The sequence below is a fragment of the Lissotriton helveticus genome, chromosome 4_1 (assembly GCF_964261635.1).
Source record: "Lissotriton helveticus chromosome 4_1, aLisHel1.1, whole genome shotgun sequence".
In the NCBI taxonomy this organism is placed as follows: Eukaryota; Metazoa; Chordata; class Amphibia; order Caudata; family Salamandridae; genus Lissotriton; species Lissotriton helveticus.
Genome location: NC_136063.1, coordinates 2,066,594,582 through 2,066,617,420, shown reverse-complemented (window position 1 = coordinate 2,066,617,420; position 22,839 = coordinate 2,066,594,582). Strand labels below are relative to the sequence as shown.

Below are 22,839 nucleotides of genomic sequence, written 5' to 3'. Positions count from 1 at the left end.
GCCACCACATCGAGAATTCAACCTTCTAGATAAACACCAATCCGGCTTCTGTCGCCACAGAACTAAATCCGCACTCACCCACATAATGGTTGACATTTTAAAAATGTTAGATCATAACGAATCGTGCTTATTGATAAGTCTTGACCTATCTTCCGCTTTCTACATGGTTAAACAAGACAATCTACAGTCTCTACTTGAATGAAAGATGGGCCTAATCGGTCCAGTGTTACAATGGTTCACCTCCTTCCTAAGCAACAGAACCCAAAAAATCAAGATGAATAAATCATTCTCACAACCATCCATGGGCACCCTAGGAGTTCCACAGGGATCAGCACTATCACCAATCCTTTTTAATCTACTCCTGGAACCCCATGCTTATGAGCTGAATTCTGCAAACATTCTATATCACCTATACACGGACAACAGACAATTATATATGAAAATCTCCTCATCTGATGACTTCCTCTCCCTCCACGCCATTCTTCATAATACCCAAAGTTGGCTCAATGGCAACCACCTCATGCTCAACACCAAGAAAACTGAATTACTACTCATCTCCCTCCCAATCACACACCCAAGATAGACTTATGGCTGAAGCATCTATCTTCCCTTGATTGCGCGTCATACATCATTGACTCTCCAAAATCCCTGGGAGTCACCCCGGACAAACCATTAAATATGCAGGCGCAAATCTACAATGCCACCAAGGGAGCCAATCATCAGTTGAGTATCCTAAGGAAACTTAAACCCTTCCTCCCACAGATTGATCTAAAAATGGCGGTACAAGCTCTAGTGTTACCAAGACTGGACTTTGGAAGCACTACTCCATGTGGTCTTCCAAAATACAAGCTAGCACTGCTCGGGGCATCGCTTAACGCTGTGCCAGGCTGGTCTCCGGAATAAAAAGAAATAGCCACATCACCCCGGCCTTGAAGGCTCTGAACTGGCTACCCTACGAGGCGAGAATACAACTAAAGATCACCTGCATGACACATAAAGCCCTACATAGCAACACATAAAGCCCTACATAGCAACAACCCCAGCTATTTAGCACAAAAGCTAGAGCAGTCGGGAGGATGCAGACCTTCGCGAAGTTCGAGCTCACTACTACTAAAACCTCAATCCTTCCACAAAAAGAGAACTGGGTGCAGAGCTTTCTCAGGTATTGCACTGGAGATTTGGAATACCCTTCCCCCAGATGTATGCAGAATCTCCTCCTTTACCGCCTTCAAAAAAGAAGCGAAAATGTTTCTAATGAACAAATTAACATCCTTAAACTTTAACTCTCTGATGACTTTTTGCCATGATTATATCCAAATACCAATGTCTACCTCTTTAGTATTGTAGGCGATTTCCGATTGTATGTATAATGTGTGATAACAGTGTACTGTAAAGTGCTCTGATACCCCCGTTGGTCATGTTTGTGCTATATAAAACTTTAAAAATAAATAGATAGTACTACAGAATTGCCTCACTGAGTTGAAAAGAGGAAAGGTCGTCTGTCAGGGGAAAGCAGGGTGAAAAAGGCAAGATCTGTGGCGCCCTCGGACCCTCCTGAGGGCAGTAAAACCTTCAAGTAGCCCTCTTCGGTCCCTCCTGAGGAGAAACCGTCGACAAAATCATGGTCATCAATGACACTGTTGACAAAGAAATCCTCCTTCTCGTCAACGAGGAGCAAGGTTTTCCAGGTCACCACAACTAAGGGTCAGTCATTGTCCATACCTCCTCCAACGATGGCACTGACTGGATCGTCGTCGAGGGCTCCGCAGGTATCACCGGTCACGGTTCCACCGACATCTTTCTCGTCAACGATTACATCTGCGACGACGACATTGACTACGGCAGTGATGATGGCAACGATGACTAAAGCAACAACTGTGGCTCTGTCGGCGGCATAGACTGAGACGGCGTATAGTTTACCACTGACCCTATCCACCCCAAAAGTGTCTCCACCAATGTCATCATCGATGACACCGTTGACGAGGGAGAATATTTCTAAGGAGAAATCTAGATTAAGGCACTTAACTCCAGAAATGACATCACCCAGTAAGGTGACCCTGTGAGAAAGTGCCCTCTTTCTGCATGGTTGCCCCCACTTTTTGCTGAATTGCTTTGAAGTGCTTTGACTGAGTGTGCCCTGGGCTCCTGCTAACCAGGTACCCCGGGCATATGTTATTTCACTAAAACTGCCGAAGCTTAAACCCAATTGGCACTCTTTGGCCACTGATCAGTCCCTGGTAAATGGTACCACAGGGCACTGTGACCAGGGAAGGCCTTTAAGTGCTGCAGCACTTATTGTGCCACCCTTAGAGGTCCTGTGTTGTGGTGCAGAACAAAGTGAAGAGTCAACATGGCACACATCCCTGTGTGCATTGCCTACAACCCACTGCCACCCCTCTAGCTGGGTGCACTATACCAGTGGTGAGGGTACAGGTGCATGAGCCCTGTACCCCTACAGTGTCTACGTCCATTCTTAGACTTTGGAAGTGCACTGCTGCCATTAAGAGTATATGGTGCTGGGAGCTTGTCATTATGAACTCCACAGCACCATAACTGCTACACTGAACACTGAGAAGTTTGGTATCAAACTTCTCAGCACAATAAACCCACCATGGTGCCAATGTGGGATTTAATGAAAGTGCACACGCAGGGCATCTTAGAGATGCCCCCTGAAAAACAACCTAAAACAAGTGTCCAGGCTGAGTGGCTTCTCGCCAGCTGCCACCACCAGACATGTTTCTGGACCCCTGGGTCGAAAGCCTGCTGTGATTTGGGGTCTGAAACAATGAGCATCCTGGGGCGAGGTGCCAAGCTTCTTCCCCCAGGATGAGCAGGGTCCACGAAGGGGAAGCTTCAAAGGCTTGCCGCCTTTGTTAACTTCCCCAGGCCTTTTGCTGCTTCTAGCAACTGTCCCCTACCGGTTATGACCCCCACTTTGGGCGGAAGAATCGGTAGGAAAACTAAGTGCGGAAGGGTGGTGTGCCCACCTTTGCCAACCGCACCCCTCAGGTGGGGGAGGCGAGGTGAAGCATAACTCAACTTCCCCACCATCTAGCAGATGGGGGGACCCAGCCAACCAGAGTGAGGCATATGCCCCCCTCCACTTGAGGGTGGCATAATAGGGGGTGTACCCACCGCAAAGAAGGGACCCATTGGTCCCAACCTTTTCTTACCTGTAACACCCCTAAATTTAGTATTTAGGGGCAACTCGAACCTTGCCTCTTCAGACAAGAACCGACTCAGAAGAAAAAAAGGACTGAAGAAACCATGCCAAAGCTAAGAAAAGGAGGACACCCACTGACTTAGCCCAGCACTACCGGCCTGCGGCCACCTCGAACTTGCAATAGCAAAATCCCGCTGTGTCCTGCAGCCAGCAACCTCAAGAACCCCAAGGACCTGCCCTGCCTTCCACAGAGAAGGCTTTGTTTCCTGTGAGCACTGGATTTGTTCACTTACAGACTCTGGCTCTGTCCAAATCTGCGAGTCTCCACCCCACGGCCCGAGTTCGAGTGGCCCAACACCACGAGGAGATCTCCCTTGCGACCCTGACCTGAGATCTGGTGATCGCTGACCTACCTCTACTCTCCAAACAACGCCTGCAGTGTCTTTATGGAGGATCCCCCCAAACCCCGACCGTAGCTGGTTTGGAAAACCCAAAGCCTTAAAACACCCCTGCACCCGAAGTCCCACGTCCTTGGGTGGCCAGATGGAGAGTGTCCCAGCATCCCCAGGCATCCCAACTTAACTCTCCAACTGGTGGTCACCTCCAGAAGATCTCGGTCCCCTAGCCTGCATTCTTTGTTGAAACCGGAGAAACCCTATTGAAATCAACAGTGTTCCCGACAACAAACCAGCATGCTGTACCCTGCCGCCCCTGTGCCGCTGTGGGTGTACCTTGGGTGCTAAAGATCCCCTTTGCCCTGAGCTTAACCCCAGGAGCTTTGTTCCCACAACCTTGTGGCCAGCTCGTGAGCAGCCACCAACCGGAGGCCCCCTATCCCCCATTGGATAACATTGGGCCTCAGCACTTTGCACCCGGCCGCCCTAGTGCAGCTGAGGGTGTTCTGAGAGTGCATCCTTGACCCTGGGGGATCCCTGGTTCTAACTCTAGAATACCTACCCCACATCAAAGTACTTAACTGTTAACTGATAGCTCTATTTTCCTCCAAAGGATTGCGTTGACTGCTTTTTCCTAAAAATTGTATTAAGTGTGGAGTTGGTTTGTATGGAACAATAACAACAATGCATATGTACTAAAAGTGATGTACTTAGCTTCTGATAGATACATCTGCCTCGTGGATTCCTCACCTTGTGAATATCCCCCTTGCGTCAGCAACGTTCGTAATTTTTCTTTGTAGCACGCCGGCGTGGACGACGTCATAGGAACGCGGCATCGCGCGCGACTCCGTCTGACGTCACCGACCCCTTATTAGGCCTATGTCGGCGTGATGACATCAGTTCCCTTTTTTCCGTGTCGTCGACGCTAACGGTTTCAGGGATCTTCTGTAGTTACAGATAGAAACTTTGTTTCTTTTTGTCTGTTACTGTTTCTGTTATTCGTCGAGGATGTCGTAGAAGAAAACAGGATTCAAGCAGTGCGGCTCGTGTGCCAGGATGATGTCAATTACTGATCCACACGAGGATTGTTTATGGTGTTTGGGATCGGATTACGACGTCAAGGGCTGTCGATCCTGTTAAAAAATGAATCCGAAGGCTCTACGTGAACGAGAAGCGAAACTCTTATTGGCCAAAATTAAGAGTAAAGAAGCCGATAGATCTTCGAGATCAAGATCAAGACACTCCAAGTCGAGACCGAAGTCAAGATCGAGGTCGCGATCGAAGTCATCGAGGTCGCGGGCCAGATCGGAGTCGGTGTCGAAGTCGGCTTCTGGACATGCTTCGGGTTCCTCGAAGAAAAGGCATAAGAGGAAGAAGCATAGTTCTCGCCATCATTCGGGGTCTTCGGACTCTAAGAAGAAATCTTCTCATAAGCATCACAAGGACTTTGTATCGCCGTCTCCTGCTGGTGGTACCACTCCGGTAAGGTCTCGAGAGCATACACCAGAGCCGGAACTGGATCCGAATCCGGCTTCGGATCACTCTTCGGAGCATGAGGACGTTGTGGAAGTTCCTCAATCTCTGATTCCAGAGGATGAAGCGGAAATTCAAAAGGATCAAGGAGAGCCGAATCCAGTACAGCCTCCTACTAATCCTATGGGTTCTTACCCTTCTTTTCCTGGTCCTGGTCAAGATCCATCGCATTTCCTTAATGCTATGTATGGAGTGTATGCGAGGGCAATGTACCCCACTGGAGCACCTGCGGGTCCTATGGGTCCTTTGTCTTTCAACTTGGGTGTTCCCCAAACTTATGCACCAGCGCCTTTTCTACCTTTCATGCCGACTCCATATCCTTGGATCGGTTCGGCGCCGCCGAGGTCATCGACTCCGCGCATGGCTTCGCCGACTCCGGAGCGACCTCGGAATTCGGATCGAGGCTCGACGCCGGTTCCTGTTGCTCAACCCTCTGTTGTTCCAGCTCCTCGATCGACGTCGGCTCCGACTCTATCCGAGTCGTTGCCGGATCCATCGACGTCGATCCGTATGGAGTGGTCGAGACGTAGAGCCCAGCATCTACTGGAGGAGAAAGAGTATATGGAACCTGAAGTGGAGGAAGGTGAACTTCAGGAACATGATGATTGTTTTGAGGATCTTCATTCTGCTAGCAGTCTTGAACTTTCTCCTGAATGGGGGTTACCTGTGGTTTCAGATGCACCCTCCAAGGATGTGGTACCATACCATACCATATAGTAATTCGGAAAGCTGCTGATTTACTGAACTTAACTTTGCCAACAGTTGAGTTCAAACCTAATATCCTCCCAGAAGTCTTACATTCGCCTTCTTCTATCATTGAGCCTACTCTACCCTTCACTGAGGCTCTGACCGAACCAATTCTAGAAGTTTGGAAAAAACCTTTGTCTGCATCTGCAGTTTCTAGATCGGTGGCGAGACGTTATAGGGTGGCTCCTGGAGATCCTGAGTTTTTGTCATCTCACCCTTTGCCGGAGAGTCTAGTAGTTCAGGCTGCTTGTGCGAATAGATCGGCTGGCTCCTTTCCTCAAGTTCCTGGGGATAAAGACTCCAAAAAGTTGGATCATGCCGCTAAGAAGGTCTTCTCCTCAGGTAGCATGGCCTTAAAATCAACAAATGCTACTTGTTTGCTTGGCAGATATGTGCATGCCTTAATGGACTCAGTCAAACAATTATCTGCTAAACTTCCAGAAGAAGACAGGAAAAACTTTATTGAAGTTGTTTTGGACACTCAGGCTGCAGCCCGTCAAGTTATTCAGAGTGGCATGGACACTGCAGACTCTGTGGCTAGAATAATGGGTTCTTCAGTAGCTACCAGAAGAGCTGCTTGGTTAAAGTCCTCAGAGTTTTCCACTGATGTACAGGCTACTCTTTTGGATTTACCTTTTGACGGGGTTGGTCTCTTTGGAAAAAAAGCAGATACAGCTCTGGAGAGGTTCAAAGCCGAGCGACGGCTAGATCTTTGGGTTTGCAAGCGAAGGGTACAGCCACCAGAAAGTTCAGAGGCTTTGGCAGATCTTCCTTTCGTCCTTTCAGACAAGGCCAACAACAGCAGCAGCAACAGAACCCTCTGTACAAGTCTTATAGAAGTAGACAGAAGGGACGTGGACGTCAAGTCTCTTCCTCCTCAACTTCCTCCTCTAATACCCACCCCCACCTGCAGCAGCAAAGCAGCCCTAGATCCGCCATTCCGGATCATGCAGGTCCGGTAGGGGGTCGGCTTACTCATTTTCTACGGGATTGAGAATCGGCTACATCAGATCTTTGGGTTCTCAATCTCGTAGAAAATGGGTATGCCCTTCCCTTTCGGGAATTTCCTCCCAATTACCCTCCTTGCCAAGGTTATTGTTCGGAGGACCACCTGCTTCTCTTGCAGGAAGAAGTCCTGGCTCTTTTCAGAAAGGGTGCGATAGAGGTGGTTCCGGAGCAGGAGAGGGGTCAGGGATGCTGCTCCCGGTATTTTCTGATCCCCAAGAAGAATGGCAGGCTTCGACCAATCCTGGATCTCAGGATCTTGAACTTGTATCTGAAACAAGAAAAGTTCAAGATGCTCACTCTTGCGCAGGTTCTTCAAGCGCTGTTGGAAGAAGACTGGATGGTGTCGACTTGCAGGATGCTTATTTTCACATCCCTATCCTGAAGTCACACAGGAAGTATCTCCGTTTTACGGTGGGTTCGCAACACTACCAGTTTGCGGTCCTTCCGTTTGGACTTACTACTGCGCCTCGAGTTTTCACCAAGGTGATGGCAGTGGTGGCAACACATCTGAAAAGGTTGGGAATTCCTGTATTTCCGTATCTGGACGACTGGCTCATCAAAGCAGAGTCGCCGGAGAAGGTGCTTCATCATCTGCAAGAGACAACTCAGTTGTTACACAGTTTGAGTTTTTCGATAAATGTACCCAAGTCTCACCTGGTGCCCTCCCAGCGCAACCTGTTCATAGGTGCTGTACTGGACACAACTGTATGTCGTGCATTCCCTCCACCTCAAAGGATTCGCGACATACAGGAAATGATTCCTTTATTTTTCAATGGAGCGGTTGTTCCAGTCCTAAAGGTCCTTCGTCTGCTTGGTCTGATGGCTTCTTGCATTCTGTTGGTCAACCATGCACGCTGGCACATGAGGGCACTCCAGTGGTGCCTTCGCAGGCAGTGGTATCAGCACAACGGAGATCTCAGGGAGTCAGTGAGGATCTCCAGAGAAACTGCGGCGGATCTGTCCTGGTGGAGTATGGAAAGCAATCTTTCTCAGGGAAAGCCTTTCCAGCTGCCTCCATCGGTGGCCACAGTGATAACGGATGCATCCACTCTAGGGTGGGGTGCTCATCTGGGGGATCTGGAAGTCAAAGGTCTTTGGTCTCCAGAGGAAAGGTTGCTTCATATCAACCTTCTAGAGTTACGGGCGATACGTTTGGCGCACAAGGCCTTCCTCCCTTCCCTTCGCGGTCAGTCGGTTCAAGTCCTGACGGACAACACGACCGCGATGTGGTACATCAACAAGCAGGGAGGAGTAGGGTCGCAGTGTCTCTGCAGAGAGGCTCTGCGTCTCTGGTCCTGGGTTCAGGACCATCAGATTTGTCTGATGGCAAATCATCTGGCCGGAGTTCTGAACGTTCGTGCAGACGTTCTCAGTCGGCAGTTCTCTGCCGATCACGAGTGGAGGCTTCACCCGGAGGTTGTTCACGACATCTTTCAGATGTGGGGGACTCCTCGGGTGGGCCTTGTTCGCCACTCGCGAGAATGCTCACTGCCCGTCATTCTGCAGTCTCCAGTATCCGATGCAAGGAGCTTTGGGGGACGCGTTTCAGTTGAGTTGGGGAAATCAACTCCTTTATGCGTTTCCTCCCATACCCTTGATTCCTCGGGTTCTGAGGAAGATTCGCCAAGACCTGGCCCGAGTCATATTGGTCGCCCCGGATTGGCCAAGAAGGGTGTGGTACACGGACCTACTCCACCTCTCCTCTCACCCGCCGCTCCGTCTCCCTCTCAGGGCAGATCTCCTCTCCCAGATGGAGGGGCAGGTTTTACACCCCCACTTCCATACATTACACCTACATGCCTGGAGATTGAACGGGGCAACCTGAACTCTTTTTCTCTCCCTCACGATGTGGTGGATGTCATTCTTTCGGCCAGGCGTGACTCCACCAAGTCCATCTATTCGTACAGATGGTCTAAATTTGTTGTTTGGTGTAGGGAGAAGGCTGTTGACCCTTTGAGGGCTCATCTGTCTGATATTTTGCAGTTTGCTTTCTCTTTGGCACAGCAAGGATTTGCTGTTGCCACAGTCAAAGGTTACCTTTCGGCGTTATCGGCATTTCTCTGCTTGCCGGACCAGCCGTCTCTTTTTAAATCTCCAGTTGTTTTGAGGTTTCTGAAGGGCCTCACGAATAAGTTCCCTCCTTCTCGATTTATTGTTCCTCAATGGGATTTAAATCTTGTCTTAACTTTTTTGATGGGTTCTCCCTTCGAACCCTTACACAAGTGTCCCATGAGGCTTTTGTCTTTCAAGACGGTCTTCTTAGTAGCAATTACCTCGGCAAGGAGGGTGAGTGAGCTTCAAGCTCTTAGTTCTAAGCCCCCATTCCTGACCATTCATGCTGAATGAATGGTTCTTAGGACCAGGGCTGCTTTTCTGCCTAAGGTGGTAACTCCCTTCCATCTAGGACAATCCATTACCCTTCCTACCTTCTTTCCTCCCCCACACCCGTCTAAGGAGGAAGAGAGACTGCACCGTTTGGACCCTAAAAGGGCGGTGTCTTTTTATCTGGATAGAACTAAAGACTTCCGGATTGACGACCAGCTGTTTGTTGGTTTTGCTGGCTTTCGGAAGGGCAGATCGGTGCACAAGCGCACACTTTCCAGGTGGATAATCCTGTGCATCAAGATTTGCTACTCCCTGGCGGGTAAGGACCCTCCTGAGGGTATAAGAGCTCATTCTACCAGAGCAAGGTCTTCTACTTCTGCATTGTCTAGAGGTGTACCTGTTGAGGACATTTGCAGAGCCGTGACTTGGGCCTCCCTCCACACTTTCGCGAAGCACTACTGCTTGGATACCGAGGTGAGGAGGGATGGCCACTTTGCGCGCTCTGTTCTCCAAGATTTCCTGGTGTAGCAGAGTGGACACCCTCCTCCGGGAGTGGGGACTGCTGTGGGACTCTATTCACAAGGGGAGGAATCCACAAGGCAGATGTATCTATCAGAAGAACAAGTTACTTACCTTCGGTAACGCTTTTTCTGGTAGATACACTATCTGCCTGTGGATTCCTCACTGACCCACCCGCCTCCCCGTTGTCCACTCTGCTATACCTGGTCTTTTTTGTATATTTATTGGGTTTTTGATACCTTTGCTACGCACTATGTGTGCTATTATGGTTTGTATGTACTGTGTACACTGTATATATCCTGTCATTGGTCCGTCCGGGTGCCTCGAAGGCACGGAAAAAAGGGCGGAACCGATGTCATCACGCCGACGTAGGCCTAATAAGGGGTCGGTGACGTCAGACGGAGTCGCGCGCGATGCCGCGTTCCTATGACGTCGTCCACGACAGCGTGCTACAAAGAAAAATTCCGAACGTTGCTGACGCAAGGGGGATATTCACAAGGTGAGGAATCCACAGGCAGATACTGTATCTACCAGAAAAAGCGTTACCGAAGGTAAGTAACTTGTTCTTTTGTCTAACAGAAGTCTCATGGTGATATCCTGGCATATCACACTGATTAGCAAAAGTAATTTGAAAAGTAATCCAATAAGTAATGTGTAAAGTAATTTACCAAGTAACTCAAAAGTAATCTCAAAACAGTAACTTATCTGTAATTCATTCAACTGCATTTGAACCTTTATTCAATTGTAAAACAGTGCATAAGATATTGCAACACATTTATTTCACTTAAATGCACCAGGCTTGGCTTGGTTCTAGAAATAAAATAACTAGATAATATTTTTATACAAACAAAATTGGTCTGAGTTCAGTCTTTGAGCGTGTGACATCATTTGCTAACTGAGTGTGTATAACAAATGCTTAACACTACCCTCTTATAAAACCTTAATGCTCTCCCACACTACCACAAAAACAGAGTATGGTGCTATCTACTTTTACCTCTGCCTACCGTTGGGGTTCCACTGGACTCTGTGCACACTATACCTCATTTTGGTATATTATGTACAGAGCCAGCAGGTGCCTGTGGCGGGAAGAATTTATTTTTACATCCAAAACTGGCAAAAGTTAACTTATGAATGGGTGCTCAACATCGTTAAGTTTGGCCATACATTGGAGTGTATTCAACTTCCACCATCCACTCCATCTTGCTTACAGGCGACATAGCAACTACATCTTCTGCGCCTAGAAGGCCGGCTGATGCTACAAATAGAGGCACTAGAACCATTTCCAACATCCCAGAGAGGGAAAGGGTTCTACTCCCGATTCCTTTTGGTACAGAAGGTTTTAAGAAAGGGCCAAGCTATCTTAGACCGGAGGACGCTCAACACCTATCTCAAGAAACAGTCCTTCCGCATGGTTTACTTGCAAGACATACTACTGCTTCTAAATTTAGAAGATTTCATGGCTGCTCTAGACCTACACTGTAGCCAGAAGTTACTCTCAATTCAAAGTTCTGCCTTTCGGCCTAAGATCGGTGCCAAGGATATTTACAAAGTGTCTGGACCCAGTGGCCCCTTTCCTCAGAAGGTAACATCACCAGGTGTTTCCTTAATTGGACGAATCCATGGCGGCAGCCTGAGCTACCGCGACAGCTTTCACAGGTCTTTTCGAAAGTCTGGGCCTTACCCCAAAGAAGGAGAAATCAAACTTACACCCGTCGAAAAGCACTACTTTTTTGGGAGTCATATTGGACACGTCTCTCAACAAAGCCTTTCCATCACTAAAAAGACAAGCCAAACTAATGACTGTGGCTCAGCTCTTCCTAAGAAAAAAGTCACTTTCAGTTTGCTGTTATAAGTCCCTCCTGGGCTCAATATCATCCTTCATCCCATTGATTACCTTCCGCCACCTGAGGATGTGCCCCTTCAGGAACAACTGGACTTACAATGGCGCCAGGTGAGCCTGTCCTTCGAGGATATCATCTAGGTAACTCCACTGATGCTATAAGCCATTTCTTGGTGGACCCACCAGAAAAGCATTTCACAAGGTCTCTTTTCTGGCATTCCTGGCTCCGCAAGTAATGACCACAGTTTCATCTCTGGAGGGATGAGCAGCTTTCATATAAGATCTTTAAATCTGTGGCCTTTAGTAGCAGCAGCATCGTCTTCTCCACATCAATTTTCTGGAACTGCAAGCAATTAGTTTAGCCCTACAAGCATTTCTTCCAAGGATAAGAAACTCATGGGTTCATATCAGGACGGACATTACCAACCGCAATGCATTATGTCAACAAGCAGGGAGGCACAAGGTCCCTTTTGTTGTCATTGGAAGCTCAAAGCATCTGGCAGTAGGCGATGCAGAATGGGGTTTCACTAAAAGATCTGGGAATCTCAACACAACAGTGGATACTCTCAGCAGGCTCCGGTCTGCGTGCCATGAATTGAAACTGCATCAGGAAATTCTGGACAGCATTTTTCGGCTGTGGGGTAAGCCATCCATAGACCTATTCACAACACCAGAGAACAGAAAATGCCGGTTCTTTGCAAGTTGACATCACCATCAAGGATTCTGGGGAATGCGTTTTCGATGGTATAGTCAAGTGCTCCATCTTGGCCACGCCAGTATTGGTACACAGCTCCTTCTCTCGGAGAGACAGCTGATTTTCTTGGATCCCATACATTCGCTAATGGCGATGTCTGGGGGTTCAAGTGCTGCATCCGGGTCCCAAATCACTTTGATTAGCGACATGGCTCCTGAACACCGAGGTCTATCACCTGAGTCTATCCACAGTGCGTAAGGACGTTCTTCCTCATGCCCGGGCTCAGAGTACTAACGAAACATATCAAATGAAATGAAAGAGTTTTTTTCTCTGTTGCCAGGAATCGGGCATTCACCCTTTCTCTTCTTCAGCTCATGAGATTCTTCCTTGCATCCTTTCATTAGCCAAAGCTGGTCTAGCTCACGTATCTATTAAGGTTCATCTCGCAGCTATTTCACATTTCAGAAGAACATCTTCAGGCCCTTCTTTATGGTCAGCGAGAATGATCAAACAGTTTATGAAGGGACTTTTTAGAGTTTTTCCTCTGGTCAAATCTTCTCCACCACTCTGGCACCCTAATGTGATCTCTGCTAGAAAGGTTGGTGAAATGTAAAACATCACTATCCAGGAGCCTTTTCTTCAGTACAAAGATGACCGAGTAATGTCACGTATCAACTACAAGTTCATCTCTAAAGTTCCATCAAACGTTCATTTGAATGAACCTCTGGTTCTTAAGATTTTTTCCTGCAATCTACAACGCCGGCGGAGAGAGTCCTTCATTTTTTAGACATTCAGCTCTGTTTGAAAATCTATCTCCACAGTACTAAATGCTTCTGAAAGCCACCCAAACTCTTTGTGGCATATAGTGCTCCTTGTAAGGGCTATCCCCCCTCTAAATGAGACATTGCATGTTGGATTTCATGTGCCATCCAGTACTGTCACCAATCGGCTGGAAAGCCCAGCCAGGGGAGAGTCCATGCACATTCCCCTAGAGCAATGTCTGCCTCAATGGCCCTTTTTGCTGGGGTACTTATCGCGGAGATCTGCAGGGCAGCAACCTGGAAGAGTGTCCACACCTTCACCAAGCACTACTGCTTGGATTCTTCAGTTCGCAGTGATACAGTAGTGGGCCAAGCGGTCCTGAGGAACCTGTTTCAATGACGGTGAGCTTTCCGTTTCATCCATCCTTCCTTTCCTTTCTAGGAACCTCGCACATTCTTTTGCATTTTTCTTACTCTATTCTTTTCTTTTCTAATATCCACATTAAGTGCATTTGAAGATGTATATTTACATAGTTATGGTTGTTCTTATTTGTCTCTATTCTGATCCCCATCGTTAAATGCTTTGTTTTAGTAGGACTTTAAGAGTTTATACTGGAAAGTTTTCTTTTTCCTTTTATTCTTTATCTTGTATATGTTTTATTCAGAGAGAATTCGAACAAAAATGTGCTCCTAACTGCTAAGTACTCTGATTTAAGCATGTGAATCTATGAAAGTTCCAATACTAAGGTAAGAAAATAAGTTACTTACCTGTAACTTTAGGTTCGAGGCATATGAGCTGCAAATTGTACACTTACCATTAGATCGCCACCTGGTGTTGGGCTCGGATGATTGCATGTTGTTGTCATCTTGGAAGAAGTCTTTGTAGTCATGAGATAGGTGACTCCTCCCTTGGACGATAGTGCGCATGGGCATCGGCTCCATCCTTAGATAGTTTTTTCCGCCACTGGGTTTGGATGAAAGTTTTCCGCTCCGGCTAGAAATACACTTTCCCAGCACTTCGAAGCGCAAAAAACTTCCCAAAACTCTCCAAACGAATTTCGATACCGACTAACATCGTCTTGACTCCATCAGCTCGATTACGGTCGTCGACGCGGGCCGTTCGCCTATCCACGCTGTGAGGCCTACACCTCATGGAAAGGATGCCATTCAAGAGATGCCCCGGTGTGGAGTAAAGTTTCCACTCAGTGACCACCACGAGCTCTGCCATCTCTGCTTATCGCCAGAACACGACGAATCCAGCTGTACAGCCTGCGCGTCCTTTCGATCCAAGAAAACCAGCGATCGGAGGGCCCATCGACACGACATGCAGAGATCCGCTCCGGAACCGGTGGATATCTTCGACGAGGAGGTTCCGCTCGTACCTGAAGAAGATTCCGATGATCTCCAAATCATATCAGAGGCAGACGACTCAGATGACTCCATACCATCGGGTCTGCGCGTGAGTACTACTGCCCCTGCACCACACACAGCACCCAGACCGAAGGCAAAGGTCAACACTCAGCCTCCAAGGCCCAGTCACGACCGAAAAACCACTTCGACAGCCCCACCATCGAGCCTGGCTCCAAAGAAAATAACTAAGCCTTCCGTTAGCTCAGTACCGAGCAAGCCGCATGTGCCGATCCCACCAGCTCCCTCAGCACCGAAAGCGAAAGAAGTCTCGGCTCCGAAACTGCCGACTTCTAAAGACAAGGGTACGAAGCCAGCGTCTGACGCCTCGAAGCCGACGAGACCAGCTTCCACTCCGAAGACACCGTCTTTGGTGCCGAAACCGACAAGGCCTGATTCCGACATGTCAAAGCCCTCGAAACAGCCTACGACACCGAAAACAACACCTTCGGTGCCGAAAACTACGCCAATGGACACTGTAACAACTCCTAAGGCTAAAGACAAGCAGCAACCTCGTCCGGTACCGAAAAAATCGGCGCCGACAAAGGTTCCACAAGGAGAAGAACTTTTCCAGCCAGATCCTCTGCAAAAGAAGATCTACTTTGACCCCAAAACAGGTCATGTGTCCACTACACCACACAAGAAAAGGAAGGCAGATGAAACATCCACACCTGTGGTTCCTGCCAAGAGGAAGGACTCTGCCACATCCCCTATGCACCCTTCTTGACCTATACTTCCTTCTCCTTCATCTCCTGCTCCTCTTAACAATTCACCACAGATGTCTCCTTCACATTCTCCTCCTTTATCCTCACACTCATCTCAAAATGATGAGTATAGTTTAGGAAGAGGGATAGACACAGATGAGCCTTTCCCATTCCCTATAGATGATACAGACTGGGAGTACCCAAACCCACAGGATACACCAGATATTCCTGACCCACTGTCATACCCATCAAAACCTTCTCCCCCAGAGGATAACATTGGCTTTGGGTACCTATTGAACAGAGCTGCCATTTACCATGGGGTTACTATGCATTCTGATGAGGCAGAGGAAGATTTTCTATTAGACACATTTGAACAATCGCAAAGATCCGTTCAAATTCTTCCTATGATCAAAGGGGTCATTTAACATGCTCCAGAAATTTTGAAAGACCCTGTACGTACTAGGATTTTGAACCCTAGAATTGAGAAAAAATATAGGCCTGCACCTGCAGATCCAACCTACATTAAATGACAACTACCATTAGATTCACTAGTTGTGTCAAATGCTAGGAAGAGAACAAACTTCAGGCGAGGCACCCCCACCGGACAAAGAATCCAAGGTTATAGATGCCTCAGGCAAAAGAATAGCTGCGCAAGCTACCAACATATGGCGTATAGCTAATACACAAGCCCTCCTTTCCCGATATGATAGGGCTCATTATAATCCGTTAGAGAAACTGCTAGAACATCTACCTGACCAATATAAAACACAGGCAAATGATATTGTACAAGAAGGCAAGCTTATTTCTAATGCCTCAATCAAGAGCGCACTAGATGTAGCAGATACTGCATCTAGAGCTGTAAATACTAGTGTCGTACTTCGAAGACATGCGTGGCTACGCATTTCAGTGTTTAAACAGGAAGTACAAACTACCATTTTAAATCAACCATTTAATCAAAACCAATTATTTGTACCAGAAGTAGACACAGCACTTGAAAAAATGAAGAAGGATACAGATACTGCCAAATCTATGGGAGCTTTACAGTCCACACAAACTAGAGGTTCCTTTCGTCACTCCTTCTATAGAGGGGGCTCCAAACAAACTGGTGCAGACAATACAAAATCCAACACACAAACATCCACTAACAAGGGATATTTTAGAGGAGGATATAGAGGGAATAACAACAAAGGAAGAGGTCGGGGTAACGACGGTAATCGAACCTCTTCCGCCACAAAACAATGACTTCCCTCTGCTCCCCCAACAGCATTCCACTCCTGTGGGGGGCAGATTAACGCAATTCCTGCCTGTCTGGAACTCCATCACAACCGACAAGTGGGTAAGACAGATTATCCAGTATGGCTACAGCCTAGAATTTACAGCAACCCGTCCACACATACCGCCCAGGCAACGTCCAATGTTTACAGAACACCTTACTCTGCTCAAACAAGAGCTTCTGTCACTTCTACAAAAGGACGCAATACAAATAGTTCCTTTACAAGAACAAGGGTTTACTCGCTGTATTTTCCAATTCCCAAGAAGTACGGGACACTAAGACCAATTCTCGACCTCAGGCCCCTCAATCATTACATACAATCAGATCATTTTCATATGATCACTTTACAACAAGTGCTCCCACTGCTGCAACAAGGCGATTTCCTCACAACACTAGACCTGAAGGACGCCTACTTTCACATTCCTATACATCCTGCTCACAGAAAGTATCTAAGGTTTGTACTGGAAGGACAACATTATCAGTTCAAAGTCCTTCCATTCGAGTGAGAACGTCACCACGAGTATTCACAAAGTGCCTAGCAGTAGTAGCAGCACATCTCAGGAGAAAACAGATACATGTCTTCCCTTATCTAGACGATTGGCTCATAAAAGCCAAGTCATCCAATCAGTGTGTTCAACACACACATCAGACAATTCAAACATTGCACGACTTAGGGTTCACGATCAACTACACCAAGTCGCACCTGCAGCCCTCTCACATACATCAGTATCTAGGGGCTACAATAAGCACGTCTACGGCTCTAGCGTATCCCAGTCCAGCAAGGATACAGAGCATTCAAGCCTTAGTCACACCCTTTCAACAGCAACAATCTCTGCAAGCCAGAGTGTTCGTGAGACTAATAGGCATGTTGGCATCTTGCATCTTCATAGTACCATATGCAAGACTACAGATGCGTCTGTTACAGGAATGTCTAGCACAACAGTGGAACCAGGCACAAGGTCAACTAACAGACCTGGTGTTGGTAGACAGCCGCACACATCGCTCTCTGCAGTGGTGGAACACCAAAAACTTGACAAAAGGGCGGCCGTTCCTCGAACCTGTTCCATAACTAGTGCTCACAGCAGACGCATCCCTCACAGGATAGGGAGCCCATCTCCTACATCATGCAACTCAAGGACAATGGAACAGTCAACAACAATTGTTTCATATCAACCATCTAGAGCTGCTAGCAATATTCTTAGCACTCAAAACTTTCCAAGTACTAGTACAGAACAAAACTGTCTTGATCCGGACGGACAACATGACAGCCATGTATTATATACAAAAACAGGGGGACACACACACTCTACAACTGTCCCAGCTCGCACAGAACATTTGGAGATGGGCCATTCCACAGAACATATATCTGTTGGCAGAGCACCTTCCAGGAGTTCACAATCAGATAGCAGATCTGTTGAGTCGGCAGACACAACAAATTCACGAATGGGAACTACATCCGCAGGTTCTTCAACCATTCTTTTACAAGTGGGGTCATCCAGACATAGATCTGTTCGCCACACACGAAAATGCAAAATGCCCAACCTTCGCCGCCAGGTTTCCACACCCGCTGTCCAAGAGCAATACGATATGGATGAACTGGCCAGGCAGATTTGCGTACGCTTTTCCGCCACTACCACTGATACCATTAGTAGTACGCAAGCTCAGACAACAGTCTCTCAAACTAATCCTAGTAGCTCCCAATGGGCACGTCAACCGTGGTTCACCACACTGCTAGAACTATCTCTAGTTCCACACCAAAAGCTACGACTGACTCCATCCCTGTTAACGCAGAACCATGGAGACATCCAACATCCAGACCCAAATCAAATGAATTTGGCGATTTGGCTCCTGAAGTCTTAGAGTTTGGTTATCTTAACCTACCACCAGACTGTATGAACATTAAAGCGGCCAGGAGACCTACTACCAGAGCTTGTTATGCTGCTAAATGGAAAAGATTTGCCATTTATTGCAACAATAACCAAATTGATCCCCTGGATGCGTCCATCCAGAATATAATTTCTTACCTTTTTACTTTTACAAAGGTGTGACTTGGCATATTCATCCATACGCCTGCACCTTGCAGCAATTGCAGCATATTTACAAAATAGACAACATCTGTCTCTTTTCAGAGTGCCTGCAATTAAAGCATTATTAGAAGGATTAAAAAGAATGATCCCTCTCAGGTTGCCACCTTCTCCAGTATGGAACCTAAACGTTGTTCTTACAAGATTCATGGGACCCCCTTTTGAGCCTTTACATAAATGTGAACTGCAATTCCTCACGTGGAAAACAGCTTTCCTTATTGCCATTACCTCTCTTAGAAGAGTAAGTGAAATACAAGCATTTACAATACAAGAACCATTTTTACAACTACATCGTAACAAAGTGGTTTTAAGAACTAATCCAAAATTCCTCCCAAAAGTCACAACTCCTTTTCATTTAAACCAATCTGTAGAGTTACCTGTGTTTTTTCAAAACCCAGACTCTGTGATAGAAAGGGCTCTATACACATTAGATGTTAAGAGCTCTTCTCTACTATATAGATAGGACCAAGTCTTTTAGGAAAACCAAACAACTGTTTGTGTCTTTCTCTCCACCTCATAAAGGCAACCCCATCTCTAAAGGTGGGATTGGAAGGTGGATTGTAAAATGTATACAAATATGCTATCAAAAAGCAAAACTTACATTAACAGTTCCTCCTAGAGCGCACTCGACACACAAACTAGGAGCCTCTATGGCTTTCTTAGGAAACATCCCCCTAGAGGACATATGCAAAGCAACAACATGGTCTACAACACACATCTTCACTAAACACTACTGTGTTGATGTGCAATCCAAGCAGCAAGCTGCAGTAGGCCAAGCTGTCCTTAAAACTCTTTCAAACCACTGCAACAGATACAGGTGACCACCGCTAGGGGAGACACTGCTGCACAATCAATGCCAAGTATACAATCTGCAGCTCATACACCTCGAACGGAAAATGCTACTTACCAGAATGCATCTGTTCTTGGCATGTAGAGCTGCAGAGTTGTACACTCCCTCCCGCCTCCCCGGGACCTGTATCTGTTCCAGTTTTATCTTACTTAGATGCGCACGCATGGACATCTTTTTTCTTTACTTCTACTAACTCCATCATTTCCCATCATGGCGAAAAAGAATCTAAGGATGGAGCCGATGCCCATGCGCACTATTGTCCAAGGGAGGAGTCCCCTATCCCGTGACTACAAAGACTTCTTCCAAGACTACAACAACATGCAATCATCCGAGCCCAACACCAGGTGGCGATCTAATGCTAAGTGTACAATTCTGCAGCTCTACATGCCAAGAACAGATGCATACTGGTAAGTAGCATTTTCCTTCTCCAGTATTGGAATATTTCATAGACTCACAAGTGACTCACCCTCCTCCCCTGAGAAAGCTCAACCTTTGAGACTTTCATGGCTAAATTTATAGCACTGGTGCTGCGACAAACTTACGGTCTGAGGTACTCTCAGGAGGTTTCTAGAAGGTGGGGTTGTTCTGATTGGCTAAGAACTTCTTTTGGTCTCTTTTACAAAAATAGAGGGATATGTTACAAAACTGTAATGGGCCTAGGCCTATTTATTCTAGTTTGTACTAGCTCTGCAGTGCTTTATTGATGTACCGGGGACTCCCATCTCAATGCCAGGGAATGATTCAAGCATGTGAAACTATGACTGATTCTAATACCGGAGAACTAAAGTTATAGGTATGTAACTTATTTTCTTCTGCACTGCCTTGCTGGATTTTTTTTACCCTGTCTCCACCTATAAAGACATAGAATGAAGAATAGAAACTAGTGTCCGCCTGCTAGGTGGTTCCTTATATGGCTCTGTGACTTCTCAATCGGGGAAGAGCTAGGGTGGAGTGGTAAGGCACCACCTGCTAGCAAGACTTAACTATATCAAGCTTCTGCATCTAGTCTGGGCCTGAAAGGATTCACTTAGTGATGAATATGTAGGTAATTTAGATTATCCCCCACAAAAGAAGCGACTTTTCATCACTCTGGACAATACTAGAAATTTGCCTGGCAAGTGAAGGTAAGTTGGATGAACCTCATAATTTATTGCATATTGTTTGAACCACGTTTTTGGTTCCGATCAGATTGGTGTATGTTGAGGTATGCATTTAAAGAGGCAAAATGTAATTAGAAGAGTAGTAGTCAAAACAAGTCTTGTTTGTTACATATGCAGGCTGATTTTGCATTGCTTTGCTACATATAGTGCAGATTTTCAGATATCTATTAGTGCTATAATCTAAATTGATGACATTTGGGGGCTCTAATTTATTGTACTTTTTCCTTTTAGTGTCATGATACGCTGGTGCAGTTTGGTGGGTTTTTAGCATCCAATTTAAGCACGGAGGATTATATCAAGCGAGTGCCTTCAATAGATGTCCTTTGCAATGATTTTCATACACCTCACGATGCTGCATTTTTTCTCTCAAGGCCTATGTATGCTCACCATATTTCAGTAAGTGAAACCATTTTATGAAATACTTGCATTTGAGGATAGGTGCATTTGTTTTTAACCTGAAACAGTTTCATGTTTCATAAGAATTTTTTACAGAATGTCTGAAACATTATTATTCTATTATGAAAATGCAGCAGGATACATTGCTTCTAAACAATAGGACATATTGTATATTAAAAATATGGTTTTGTAGGGGGCGAGTGTAAGAAAGTGGCTCTGTATATACTGGACCAAAGTAAGGTACAGTGTGCACAGAGTCCACAGTCCCCAGAGGTATGGCAGATATAACCTTACTCTCCAAAGTGGTAGCTTGGTCGAGCAGTAAGGCTGTATCAGAGGACAGTGTGAAGCATTTGTTGTACACTCTGTCAGCAAATGGTCTCACGCACTCAAGAACTGAACTCTAGGTAATGGTTTGTGTGAGAAGTTGGCCTGATATATGATGCTCACTAGTTCTAGTGATCACCTTGTATTAGTCCAAACAACCCTTATGGTGATTGGTTGTAAGTCAACCTTATAGACCAGCTATCCTAATGGTAGCATGGACAAAGCAGTCTTAGGCTAAACTCTTTTGGCATGTGAAGCCAGCTGTTTTACCACCATATAACACCTTGAATACCAGATGAAAGGACACCACACAGGTTGTTATGAAAATAAACAGTCTATTTATTTTGCCTGGTGTTTTGCTGGTTTTTGACTTAGTTGGCCTGGGATCCTGCTATTCAGGACCCCAGGCTTCCTGCTCTCTCTGTTAAAATGGATTCCATGTACCTTAGGTACATATCTAATTGGATACTGGGTCACCTTATCAGTCCCTGTACAGTGTACCTTAAGTACCCAGGGCATAGGTGCACTCAGGGCCTACCAGGGTCTGAAGCATGTATTATGCCACCCCTGGCTGGCCATCTAAAACTGACAGAACTGGCTGCATGACAGCTGGGGCAAGGTGGTGTAATCACCCTTTGCTATAGATATAGTATACCTATATCTACCCCTAAAAATGGACACATATCCTCCTATCAGTCACTCCTATGGCAGGCCTTATCGATCCTGAAGGCAGAGTGCTTGGAATTATGTGAGATGGTGCTCTAGCATGAGCTGAGCCTGTCTACAGCTTTCGGAACCAAGTCCTTTAGCTGTTTCCATGATAACGCTATACCATATACTCTTAAGTGCATTATCAACCTCGCGGTTAAATGCTAACTCTGGTATAACATTATCAAAACATGTCGAGTAAGGTGTCATACGATTTGGAATACTACCCCCTCGCCAATTCTGGCGAAGGGGGTAGCATTCCACCCTTCTAGAGGGACACGACATGTATGTAACTGTGAACCCCGGTTAAAGTTAACTCGAGCCTCAGCATCACAAAATGGATGCTGCCACCACAGACACAAGTCTGACCTCTTGCTGCTGGGAGTCCTTCCAGCGAGGATGGCTTGGACAAAGGGTTTCCTACCTTGGGAGGTGCTAGCACCACCCCAGACGGGATTTTGTGTATTGAGGTAGGGAGGCCTGAAAGGAATGAGACATGCCTGGGGCACACAAGGTGTCCTGTGCATACACCGGTTCAAACCAGTTGCTGGGGCATCCCAGCCCCAGCTCTGGCGGGAAACCGGACAAAGGATAGGGGGTGTAACCACCCCCTTCCTGGTCCCACCCAGGGGAGGGACCTAGTCAGTAGTGCAGCCCCCTTTAGGAGAATAAAGGTAGGAGCTGGTCCCATTCCAAATTAGATTATCCTGAACTATTCAACAAGAAGAAACTCTGGCCTTCGACGTTCTGCTCCACAGAAGACTGAAGAATCTCCCTTGTGGGCAAGGAGTGTCCACCCTGCAACTGCAGGCATCATCAAGCGTCCAGCGGCTTCACTTTGTCGTCTTCCCTCGAGGATCCAGACTTCAGAGCCCGACGAGACCCGGATTCCCAGACCTCTCCGACCTCAACCTGCATCTACAGCAAAGCTGAGACCCGTGGGTG

At 46.7% G+C, this 22,839-nt stretch overlaps 1 protein-coding gene across 2 annotated transcripts in view; it reads left to right on the top strand.

Annotated features, from left to right (window-relative positions):
- THOC2 (THO complex subunit 2) overlaps positions 1–22,839 on the top strand; it is a 1,495,542-nt gene that overhangs the window by 793,776 nt on the left and 678,927 nt on the right. For both annotated transcript variants that reach the window (XM_078688746.1, XM_078688744.1), the window contains exon 22: positions 20,695–20,859. In XM_078688746.1, the coding sequence (XP_078544872.1) occupies positions 20,695–20,859 (165 nt within the window). The remainder of the gene's footprint in view (positions 1–20,694; positions 20,860–22,839) is intronic.